The 12,895-nt window shown below is 43.2% G+C and overlaps 1 protein-coding gene across 2 annotated transcripts; it reads left to right on the forward strand.

Moving 5' to 3' along the window:
• Positions 1–726: 726 nt before the first annotated feature.
• On the forward strand, positions 727–12,686 carry LOC113212551 (uncharacterized; the record flags this gene model as incomplete). Of its 2 annotated transcripts, XM_052267258.1 has the most annotated exon segments (6): positions 727–878; positions 952–1,068; positions 4,217–4,375; positions 7,329–7,547; positions 10,459–10,665; positions 12,526–12,686. In XM_052267258.1, coding segments are annotated over 6 exon segments (923 nt in total), but the record flags the coding sequence as incomplete, so codon positions are not given.
• Positions 12,687–12,895: the final 209 nt, after the last annotated feature.

Raw genomic sequence — 12,895 nt, forward strand, 5'->3', positions numbered from 1 at the left:
AAGCCAACTTGAACCCCTTATTATTAGAAATTTGCAGTTATTTGTGTATTCTTTAAAGTGCCGTTTGTATAGTAAATTTTGAGTTTCAGTTAAGTAAAGCTATGTTTGTGTAAAAGTGAAGTTTTTCCCTCCCGCCTCCCCCTTAGTGTAATATTCCAGCAAAGCAGTCGCTTTGCGATGAGTTTTTTGCAAACTGCAAAGGAATTTTCTCTTTTTTAACTGCGAAGCATTTACTTGGCAATTACAAATCGATGCTTTGTCTACATACATAGCAGCCTATTCAGCTGACCTCTAGAACATTCGTAGGACAAATGCTAAATGTTAATGGCAAATTTCTTAAATCATGTGCTAAAATTTCAAACCAGTATGGCTTCAAAAATTCACACCAACATTTTTAACTTGATTTTTTTTTCGTAAATTTACGACGATATATTTCACAGTGGTTTGGTGTTCTTTTTCCAACGGTACAATAGTTTTTTTTTGTGCGACAAACATTATAGACCCCCCTCTCCCCGTTTAATGCGACGGGTTTTGGAAGTTGTTCCAACGGTCCCTCAAGGGTAAAAAATCCTGAGAAGGTTGCTTTGTTCGGCGGAAGTGGCGATTTGATTCGAACCCTTCTGTGGTTTGATGATTAGCGAACCTATTCCGCATGCGCTACCGCTCCCGCCCGCCATTAGGCTGGCTGTTTTTGCTTATCATATGTTTGTACTTTGTCGGTTGCAGTAAATCGTATCTGCTACAATTGCAGCAAGTCTCCTGTACGGGCATGCGGTCGTTGTCGGCTTGACTACTATTGCGGCAAGATGTGCCAGAAGAGTGACTGGAAAAGACACCGAATATTTTGCCGTGATGCCGGCGAATCCAACGTTGAAGAGGTAATTCTGTTCTATTGGCTTTGGATCGATAGCGTAGCCCAATTACTCAACTCACCCATGTTCTCTTGAACAGGATCAGCATGCTGCGGAAATCACTGAGATTGACCTGGATAACGAAGAAGGGATGAGCGGCCCCCGCACGCACAAGGAATGGAAGGCCGACCTCCTCAAACGGGTTCAGCAGCGCGGGGTGAGTAAATGAAAACCGACGATATTTGGGGGATATTCTTTCCACTCCCAAATCGTGGAATCTAGAATTAGAGTCGTGTGTCCGAATTCTCCAATGTGTCGACACTGCGACGTCTCTTCGTGCCAATCACTGCATTTTTGGCCGTTAGCAAGGCGATTTGCCCCGGAACGACACCATTGTGACCCATGACGCACCGGTTATCACGGAGACGGAATCTGAGTAGGTGTCCTCGCGTTTTGGGGGTGGATGCAGTAACGAGGGATTAGGGGTGATTGCTGTTGTGGGCCCGGGGGTGACAATCAATAGACCGTTCCGACAGTGCGCTTTTTGAGAAGAAATGATGAAGTCGGGACCGGAACCAGTACCTAAAGTGCGCGTATTTTTGTCATTTGACAGTGCAGTTCGACGTAATGACCTCGATTAAATCTCTAGTAACTGTCAACTTTAGTTTTCACTGATTTAAGCCATTATTTTAGAACTGTTTCCGGTGGTGATTTCATTAATTCTTCGTAAAACGGGCACTGCCGGAACCATCTATACAAGGCGTTATAGGACATCCTATCATTGAGTTGGGGTAAGGTTCTCCTCTTAGGGCTCTCAATTTTACCCAAGGGGCCGTATTTAAATGACCGATTATGATTTAGGGGTGGGCAGAAGGGGCTGGAGCGTCACAAAGCAACATCTGATTCCGAACCACACTGGAAACTGTGGTGTCGCGCTACAGTCAAACCTCCGTAGATGCCCAGCAATCGGGGCCGTGGTCTTGCTAGTATAGCAGGGTTGCCACGCGTCAGGATAAACAGGATTTTGTCACGATTTCCAAAAGTTGTCAGGATAATCAGGATGTCAGGTTTTTGGGGTAAAAGTGTCAGGATAAAAAGTTAGTACCGGTTATCGCCGTGCTCGGCGCTACTTTGGTCAGCGGCGCGGCACTGTGGTAGTGCGCCACTCTGACATATTTTTCCTCCCAAAAATACCCTATTTTTCTTCTTTACCCCTTGCTTTGGGACTCATGTCCCCCTTTTGGCCACACTTTTAAGGGGGGTCAGGACAAAATTTTGTCAATTCTAGAGCTCTAAAACCATGTGTCCTGTAGGGATATGGTGAGTGTGGGACTGTCGACAGGGTAAAGCATTTAACTATTGGTCTATTGTGACCATTTTTCAGGCTCAAAAAGTATCCTAACTCTCAAGAGTCACCCTGAACGACAATTCTAGTAAAGTGTTACAAAACAGTTAAAAATCTTGCGCGCAAGGTTTCTTGGTTATGGTTTGCACGACACTCTGCAATCTCAAGTGTCAGACAGTATGACAGTTTAAACTGTCAGCCCACTGTTTCTCACACTTTCCAAAACTATTTTCTCTCCTTCAAAAGTAAAATTATTTTTGAGAACACCATCACGTTTGTCGCAAAATTCCGTTTCAAACGTGTATATGTATGATGGGGTTTAGAGCAACAATGCCAACAATACATTTAATTATTAACAAGATGGTTATTTCCAAAAGTCATCATGGTGTCGTTGTTTAAGATCAAAACCCCATCATACATATACTCGTTTGAACCGGAATTTCGCGAGGAAGGCGAGGGTGATTCCAAAAATATAGTTTTTTCTTTAAAGGAGAGAAAATAGTTTTAGGAAGTGTGAGACATAGTGGGCTGACAGTTTAAACTGTCATACTGCCTGACACTTGAGATTGCAGAGCAACGCTGAAACTTTTGCTGTAAGTTAGCCATATGAATACCTGCAACTTGTCATACTTTTCTTGATATTCTCACTTGCTGATTTTTAATGACAAATTTAAGTTTCATGACCAAAATCATGCCGTTTTCACCCCTATAACATTTTTTAAAAAATCAATGGGTAGGAATTTTGAAAAAATCCTGTGACAAGTTGTTGAAAATACTGTAAAAATGAAGCCTGCAAAGTTTCATAGCTGTGGCGTTAAGGGTGTAGGAGAAACTCTGCGCGCAAGGTTGAAAAGTAAAGTTCAGAGAAAAACGCATCTCAAGTTGACGTTATGGGCAATTTCAGGTTTGACTCTTCACAAAAAAAATCCCACGGTCACAATTTTTAGAATTTCTTTACAAACTAAACAGCTATAGACTCAGAAAGAGTAAGAGAATTTTTAAAAAAATTAAACCGAAAATCTTTTTTTTTGTCTTGACCCCCCCTTAAGGAAAGTTGTACTTTTACGACATAAATTGCCTACGAACTGGTCGTTAAATCTCGAAAACGATTAAAGGTCGTCAAAAAACTGCAAAGTCCTCAAATTGACAGGAACTAATTGTAATTTCAGGTTTACGATAACTTTGTAATAAAATTTGTTTAGTCACTGTGAAAAATATCTTAGATTGTACTTGTACGACTTCTTCCATGCAAAATTTTCCTGTACCCGGTACGACAATTTTTCACATTGGTTCTAAGTTCAGATTTACAAATAGTTTGTAAAAAAATGAAATAAATCGTAAATATACAAATTATTTGTAGAAAGATTAAAAATAATCGTAAGTCTAAAATGACAATTATTTCGTAATAATAAAATTTAAACAATTGTTAACACGGTGACTCTCTGTTCAAATTATTATTGCATGGCAGCCACAGTGCTTCAGACTGTGTATGGCAAAAAGAACTCCTTTCATTTAAGGGCTTTATGGTTGTTCACTACAGCAATTTTTAGCTTATTTTCGTCAAATAGGACCCTCCTAAACAGTAGAGGTAGAGCTCAACGGACGAAATTTTCAGCCAGAGGTCTCTACTTTGACAAGTTACCCCTTAGGAGATCATTTAAAAAAAACTTTTTGGGCGAATGTTTGAACCCCGGATACCCCCATTCACATTCTTGGGGGTGGTTGCCAGGATTAGCCTTAGGCGTTTCGTTCTCTACGAGTGAAGCTTAAGATCCCTGAAAATTTGAAGTCTCTAGCACATCTCCTTCTAGTGGAACAGACAGACACACACACACAGACAAACAGACACACAGACAGACACGAGGTCGTTTGCATAAGCCCGCTGGATAGCCTTTTCAAAACAGAAGCGCGGGCTAAAAACTAAGGCTTCCAGGTAGGCCTGCGGCCTTAAAGATTTGCTCCTTGGACAATTACAGTACACCGTTTTTACTGTGCAGCTGAAGTGTGCCCGCCATTACAGGTGCGACGATTGGCTCCAGTGTATTGTGAGCTCGACCCCCGCTGGTCGGTGCAACTGTTGGCCGCTGCAGCGCCGTTGGTGGAGGAATTGGAGGTGTGGAATGCACGCCCCGAGCACTGGCTCATGTTGGCATCCACGCCCCGCCTGCTCCGCCTCGAGGTGAGTAATATCTAGAAAAATCACTCGTTGTTTTGCAGGTTTGCAATATTACATTACGCCGAGGGGGAAATCACTCAGGTTCGTATCGTACGGACCATTTCGTGGTATATCTCCTGCCATTTCGGTTATTTCTCCTGCCATTTCGGCTATTTCTCGCCTATTTCGGATTATTTCAGGCTATTTCGCGCTATTTCGGAGTATTTCAGGGGTATTTCGCGACTATTTCACCGACTATTGCACGTCTATTTCGTCTTTATTTCGCTCTATTTCGCCTCTATTTCGCCTTTTTTTCGGACTATTTCGGGGGAAGGTGTACGAACTACTTCGCAAGTGATTTCCCCCTCGCATTACGCGTAACACCTGGTCAGGAGTGCGATTAGGGAGGTTACAGTGAGCTGACGCACTGCGCACTGCGACTTCTCTACTGCTACTGCAGGAGGGCATCATCACACAGAAAATCACAACTCAGAAAGTTACTACGCAGAATAAATGTTGTCGATTTGTCATCTTTTAAAATAGGTTTTCGTAAAAATCACGACTGAGAATATTAGTTTTATCAGAAACAATTTTTTTTCCTCACCGCTCAGAAAATTTCTGCGTTTAGTATCACAGCTCCGAAATGCGGCAAGATTTCCTTCACTGGTCAGAAAACGATTGCCGTCTGAGTCTTAACGGCTCAGAATGTTTGGCATTTTCTAAAATCACAGCGCAGGAACATTTACTTTACTACTCAGAAAGGTAAAACAGAAGCAAATTACTACTATTTAGAAACTTTCTTTTCACTACCCAGTAAAGAGAAAGGCAGAAAATCACCACTCAGAAACTATTTAATTCCAGTCGCAGCTCAGAATTCGTACCTGAGTGGAGGGGCGTGGAGCACAGGTCAGCCCGGCCCACTCACCTGGGAGATTGGTTGCCTACCTGTCAGGCGGCCTGCCCTACTCTCTTACTTCTAGGACCTGTCATGTTGTTATTCGTCCACAACCTTTCCTCCGTTGACCGCTTGTCACACGCAGAAAAAATAAGTTAGCTAATTTAGCTAATTTCAGATAGCTGGTATTGTTTAGCTGTCTAGCCTAGGTATGGTTATCTACCGGGCTCATAGTTAGCTGGGCGCCTAAATCAAATTAGCGACACAGCGAATAGAGTTATCAGAATAAATTAGCATGGCAGCTAATCTTTCTTACAATTTAGGTTTGGGCTAGAGTTTCGGGTTGCGTTAGCTCTCGCTGATGAACCGCCTCGCCCTTTTAAACCATACACTGGCTCCAGGCATGACGATCGTGGGGACGTCCAGCCCTGGGACGGCTGCCTTCCAGGTGGCGAAGTCTGCGATTTTTGTACTAGAAGTCACATGGTGCCCGACGTTAGTGAGGCATATGGTCTGAGTACCCTGTGCTAATACTAAGCTATACAACTATACTGTGTCTGACCTAAGACAGCTAATTTCCAATAGCATAGACAGCTAATTCAATGCTGCAGCTATTTTTTTTCTGCGTGCACCTAATTTGTATGTCCGGTCGTCTGTGTCCAAAATTTTATATTCAATATTTTGTGCTCGCACGAGCATATATTAGTGCAAATGTTCGCGATATGGAGAACCTATTTTTCGTTTTAGACAAATCTGCGCCCAAAAGTGCGCAAATTCGTACAAATGAACGCACAATAGTGCATGGTGTCGTACAAATAAAAGCACGAAAGTGCATGATTTCGTACAAATAAGAGTACGAAAGTGTTAAAATCAATATCGCGGAGAAAGTTTGCTAAGATTTTAATTGCTAAAATTGCTGGTGATAAAATTGGTAGCTCGTCTCCTATCATGAGAAAAGATAGGTTGAGAAGGTACTTGTCATCTCGTTAAACAGCCCACTATGACACGCGGACTTAATCGAGAAATTAAAGCCTTAGGTGAATTCCAAACGAACACACTCAACACACCAAATGTCCATGTAATTCTTTTCTTTGTGCATCTGCAATGTACATATCCGCGCATGGAGAATTATGCACGAATTTATACTTTATTTTGTACAAGTTTGTTCATAATTATGCACAACACACTAACTGGAAAAGTATACTTTTTCGTACATGTCATATGTAGTGATTTGTGCGTACGGATTTATTTATACACGAAATCATAAATGTGTATAATTCTATGCATAAATAAACACAAAATTTACATTTTTATTTGATGCACAAAGTTTAACCCATTTCTGTATGAATGAGCACACAACTAAGCACGTTTTCGTACATCCGTTAGAGTAAACTTAGTACAGATATCTTGTAATACAATAATTAGTGCATAATTCTGCATGCGCTGATCTGTCCATAATGATGCACAAAAATGTAGCAAAGCATGTAATGTTTACACTTTTAGATTCCTTACCGAGGTTTTTGTTTCCTGCTACATGTAATGTCAAGCATACGGTATGGTAACAACAAAATTGTTTTCGGGTTCCAACAAATTTGTTGTGCGTCTTTCGAGCAGTCGCTTCACATTGTTAGTGTGTGTGCCGGGGGAAGATGTTAGTTTGCTAGATTCAAATATGCGACCAGTTGAGATTTGAACAAAAACGTGGATCAAAAAAAGTCGTTTCATATATAGAGTGTGTCGTAGTGTGGATGAGAGTGTAAAATAAAAAACAACGGAACTGTTCCGCCTCTGTTTTCTGTTTTTGTTTTTTACACTAAAGGTATTAATCATTGCCATTTATTGGCGATGATCAATACCTTTTGTGGCAATGAAGCGCCTTTTTGGCAATGAACAGCGCAATGGCAATACGACATAAGTAATACCTCTCCAGCGGCAATGAGTCTGTCATTGCCATTCTAAAGGCCATTCGTAAGGTAGTACTTTCATAATGAAAGTTTCATTGCCTTTGGAGAAACAGTGCATGTTTTTGCAAACACGTTGCTCCCTAAGTGGCCCGCTGTTAAGACTACCTTCTTGCGGTAGGTGAACTTCCTCTATCCAACCATGACTGAGCTACTGTCTGGAAAAGGGCAATTGCTCCGTGCCTTGCCCCGAGCAACGCCCGGGCGCCTGGTTTGGCTACGAGTCTGCCTGCCAAAGGCCCAGTTCCTGGACCTCGTCAAGTTGCACGCTGTGACGCTGCGTGAGCTTCAGATCTTCGTAGGGACAGACGGCAAGCCCTCTCCTGACCCGAGAGACAAGGTAAGTAGTGGGATTGTTTGTTCACCAGAGGCCCGTCACACTGTTAACAACCTTACGAAGCAAAACGCCAAGTCCTTCGCAATTGCCTTTAAGCATTTGCTTTTGTAACTAGAAAGCATTTGCTTTGTAACTACAAAGCATTTGCTTTGTAACTACAAAGCATTTGCTTTGTAACTACAAAGCATTTGCTTTGTAACTACAAAGCATTGCTTCGTATTTGCTTTCTAGCTACAAAGCATTGCTTGGCAATTAAAAGGGATTTGGCATTTTGCTTTCTAAAGGTTTTATCTGTGCACTTCAGACACTATAAAACTTGTTTTTTGGAACGGTGTTAAATTTGAAAGAGCATAAAAAATGATGAATTTCGGTGCAAACGCGAACACTCTCAGACCTGTACTGATTTATTCATTAGTAGCTTATAAAGGTTTTTATGCATCAGGATTACTGACTAATTTGTTACTTATTCTGGATATCGTTGTAAGTAGCTCACTGATAAAAGAAAAAATTGTCAGTAATTAAAAATGAAATTATTTCGTATTACTGATGAAAGCAGTTATCAGTCGGAATACTGACAAAAGGTTAAAAAAATCAGTAACAGGATGAGAGTGGACGTCTTGCGATGTCGGGAAGCGCTCTTTCGGCCCGACTGAGGGTTCAAATGCGTGGTGGCGCTCGGGCGGCGCTCGCGCAGCGACGCGTGGAGCTAGGTAAGCGATATTTACAACAAGTGTTCTCTAGGATGTGCTCTTCGCAGCGGTGTGTCGCCGCGAACTTCGGGTGAAATGTCGTTCGCCCCACAGATCGACGGACGTCTACCACAGCGCACTTAGGCCCTACAAAATTATGGGTCACATTTTTGAATTTTTTTCGCTCATACTGCTTGATGACATGCCCACAAACAAGCACCCGTCACCCGTGCCAGCCCACCCCACCCACACCATGTCCAAAATCGACCAAAACTGAAAATTACTCTGCCGAAATCTTTGACTGCAAGGTACGAGCACTTCCCGACATCGCAGGACGTTCGCGTTTGCACAGACATTCACAATTTTGTGCTCTTTCAAATTTTATGCCGTTTCACAAGATCCATGAGATTGGCCCCGATGTTGGACCAGCCCAACAGCTCGGCTAGCAGCCGACGGTAGAGTAATTATCAGTTTTTTCGATCTTGGACATGTTGTGGGTGGGGCGGACTGGCACGGGTGACGGGTTCTTGTTTCTAGGCATGTTACCAAGCAGTATGCCAAACAAAAATGTCGAAAATGTGGACCAAAATTTTGTAGGGCCTAAGTGCGCTGTGGCGGACGTCCGTCGATCTGTAGGGCGAACAACATGTCGCCTGAAGTCGAGGGGTCCGCAACTCGGTACACTGGCCGCCCAGAAAACTGGGCAGACCGGGAAGACCACCAGGAAGACTAAAGAAAACCGAAGAAGACCAATAAAATCGTAGACCACAAATGTAACGGAAAACCGAAAAATATAAGGGAAGACCGGAAAAACTTTAGGAAAGACCTAGAAATTGCAAGACCAGAAAATGTAAGGGAAGACCGATGAAAATGCGAGAAAACCGCAGAAAAGTGGAGGAAGCATTCAGAAAATATCAGAAAACCAAGATATTGGGAAAACCAATAAAAAGTTAGGAAGACCGGGAAAACCTTAGGAAAACCTAGGAAAACTGGGAAGCCGACCACATGTGTACACCGGCAGACCGTACTTGCGGACCCCTCGCCTGAAGTTCGGCGACACACCGTTGGAAAGAGCACATCCGAGAGAACATATGTGGTAAATATTGCTCACCTAGCTGCAAGCGGCCTAAGATTACAGTCCGACTAAACTTAAATTTTACAGTCCAGATTGTAACAGGTCAGCCTGTACATTTGAATACAGTCGGACCGTATTCTACAATACAGTGCAGACTGTTACAGGCGGTAACAGGTCGGAATGTAAAATTAAAAACAGTCCGACTGTAAAATTAAATACAGTCAAGCCACTATAAAAATTTATTGGCCGTCCTGTACGAATTACTGTAGGTTTTTTTTTTTAACAGTGGACGTTCGCGTTTCAACAAAAATTCGCCATTTTTTATGGTCTTTCAAATTTCCAAAAAACAATTTTTTTTCTGGCCCAGGCTACTGGGCAGGCCGCTCAGCTGCGCTACTCATACAAGTGTAAATTCCCGAATCAGTTTTCACTTTGGGGTTTTCAATGTTGACTGTAGACAGAAAGATGGCCGATAAAAGTTCGTGCCCAATTTGATGGTTTGCATGGGGTGCATTAGGGGAGTCCAATTTCTCAAAAATTACTAAAAGTCATCATTTTATAAGAAAAACCCTTAGTTATCCTCAGTTTCCAATCAAATTCAAATTTATGTTTACAGGACGAAGATAACTTAGGTATCATACTCAGATTTTTCAAAAATAATGGATTTTCAGTCCGAGGGGGAAATCACTTGCGAAATAGTTTGTACACCTTCCCCCGAAATAGTCCGAAATAAAGGCGAAATAGAGCGAAATAAAGGCGAAATAGACGCGAAATAGTCGGTTAAATAGTCGCGAAATACCTCTGAAATACTCCGAAATAGCGTGAAATAGCCTGAAATAGCCGAAATGGCAGGAGAAATAACCGAAATGGCTTGAGAAATACCACGAAATAGTCCGTACGCTACGAACCTTAGTGATTTCCTCCTCGTTTCAGCCATTTTATCAGAAATGGGACTTTTTCACTATAACCAAAATATCAAATCGGGCACTAACTTTTATCGGCAATCTTTTAGTATTAGGTATCAGTCAACATTGACAATCCCAAAGTAAAAACCGATTCCGGAATTTACACTTGTAACCCCATGTCAGTCCCCCCCCCCTCTCCCCTTCCCGAATATTATGGTGCAAAATATGTCTGATTTTTATTAAAGGAGTTGGCGTTTCGCTGGCCCTGGTACTGCGGAGCTTCCGAGCTCTCGGACCTGATTCAGAGCTGTGAGCTGAAGTGTCTGCGCCGATTGGTGCTGCGTCGTCCCGTGAGGCCCGTCATGTCGCTGAGCGGCGAGTTCACGCACCATCCAAACGAGTGCCTCAAACAAATGGAAGCTTTGCGCTCGGCGTTGCCAGACACCAAGCAGGTAAAAATTGCACACTAGCCGCATCCAATTGAAACTCTTGTTCTAGAAAGCTCTGCGCCTTTTCATCACTTGGAAATTTATAACCTGAATTTAAGAAATTTTAGTGTGCACACTAGACGAGATAGGTCTTTTCTTTTTTGCGCACTCAAAGATTCGTTTTCAGGCATATTTTAATCTGTTTCTTTGCTTTTTTGTTCCGTCTGGCTTTCTATCTGTGCCACTAGAAAGTGAGCTACACTGTAAAAAATAATCACGGTCCCCCATACGGAAATATTGCGTTTACTTAACCTACGGCGTCTCCGTACCTTGAGTTTCGTACCCTATTCCCATAAGAGCCCACGTAAAATAAACGTGGGTACGGAGCCAGGGTACGGAAAGGTACGGAAAAAGTCCTGTTAATTTTGATCCGGAAGTCTTCGTCTTGAGTACGGAGTCTGTTACGGCGTTCCGTACCCCCCTCCCTATGCTAGCCCATGTAAAAATCGTTGGTACGGTGGCCATGTACGGCAAATCTCCGAACCGCTTTCGAAAATCACTCCCAAAAGTGAGGTGCGGAACGCCGTGACAGGCTCCGTATCCAAGACTGATTTTTTACAGTGTAGAGACCTCAACTTTTCAGGGTAACTAACAAGGGAACCTTTTCAGGTGTAAATCTCCGATTTCGTTGAAACTCGGAAAATTTAAAGGTTTTTGCACTAGCAGTCGGATGGCACTTGAAATTTTTCCTGAACCTCACAATTAGTTTTCCCCTATGTAGGGGTAGGAGTACGGTTTATATGCATGGTTTTTATGATATTTTTTTTTTAATTGTAAGGCAGTGTTCTAAGGGGTAACTCATCAAAGTAGCGATCTTTGGGTTAAAATTTTGTCCATTTTGCTCTATTTTGTACCGTTAAGGCGGTAGAGGGATATTTGAGACAAAAAACAGTGTAAGGCTTAAGTACCTAGCAACAGTGAGGTTCAGGAAAAATTTCAAGTGCCATCCGACTTCTAGTACAAAAACCTTTAAATTTTCCGAGTTTCAACGAAATCGGAGATTTACACCTAAAAAGGTTCCCTTGTAAGGCAGAGATCGTCAACGCACGGGCTGTCGGGCTCACCCGCCGGCAGCCGCGCGGCAGAGACAAGCCGCTGCCCCGAGCCGAGGTTTCGGCCTTGGTCCGGGCTCGGCTCAGCGCTTGCTGCAGGTGAGGGGGGGCTGAGCGTTGCGAGGCGGGGTCCGATCGGGTGGGCTGGGTTCGGGCTGGCCAAGCCCGAATGGTTCGGGCCGGACTGAGCCCGATCGAAAGTGCTTCGGGCAGGCAAGCGGACTGTCAGCCCGTGCGTTGACAATCTCTGATCTAAGGGCCACGAACAGACCCTATTCGGTCTCACAAGGGAAAGTTTTCTGGTGATACAGTCAGATTTCAATGGCACTTGAAAGTGTTGATGTTTTCCCTAGATAAGATTTTGCATTAGTTTTAGCTGTCCGTAGGGAGTTTGGAGGTCGTTTAACGCGAATTAAATTAGTTGTTTTCGAAGGATTTGGAAGGGTAAGCTCAAAATATTGAATCGGGGCAGAGCGAAGTGAAGCTACCAGCTTCGTTTGGCGGAGGGCTGGCGTGCTTGTTTCTGTATAGACCCATTTTGTTCGCCCCCCCCCCCCTCCCCGGTACTTCCCTCCCTCGTTTCATAAGAGAAGGGCGCCCTGGAGAGGAAGAGGTGAAAGGGGTACACTGATCACTGATGATCAGTGTAGCGGTGTACCCCTTTACCCCGGGATTGCTTCTTCTCCAGGGTGCCCTTCTCTCATGCTCGTTTCTGTTGATAAGTATGATTCCGTTGTGAACGACTGTTTTTTTGTTGTTGTTTTTGTTTTAGGTTCTCTGTGGCACATGTGACAATGTGCAGTGGAAGTGCTTTCAGTTTACAATATTCGGAATGTTTTAAGAATAGTGAGTCTGTATATCAAAATGGAATCTTCATTTTTGAATTTACAATGAATTTTATTGAATAAAAAGCAGGTTTATTTCTTCACTGAACTATTGTTGCAAGCCATTCATTTCAACCAGACTCAATACTTAACAACTTTTGCCGTGAAAGTAAAGGACTGCTTATCAGAGAGTAGGGCTCTTATTTCTACCCGAGTACCCGGGTAACCCGGGTGGGTACCCGCCCGGGTAGGAACCGGGTCAACGGGTAAACCCGGCGGACCCGCGCCTGTAAGTAGGCAACTTGTCATGCCTGTATG

The sequence above is a fragment of the Frankliniella occidentalis genome, unplaced genomic scaffold, assembly GCF_000697945.3.
Source record: "Frankliniella occidentalis isolate FOCC.00 unplaced genomic scaffold, Focc_3.1 Scaffold48, whole genome shotgun sequence".
In the NCBI taxonomy this organism is placed as follows: Eukaryota; Metazoa; Arthropoda; class Insecta; order Thysanoptera; family Thripidae; genus Frankliniella; species Frankliniella occidentalis.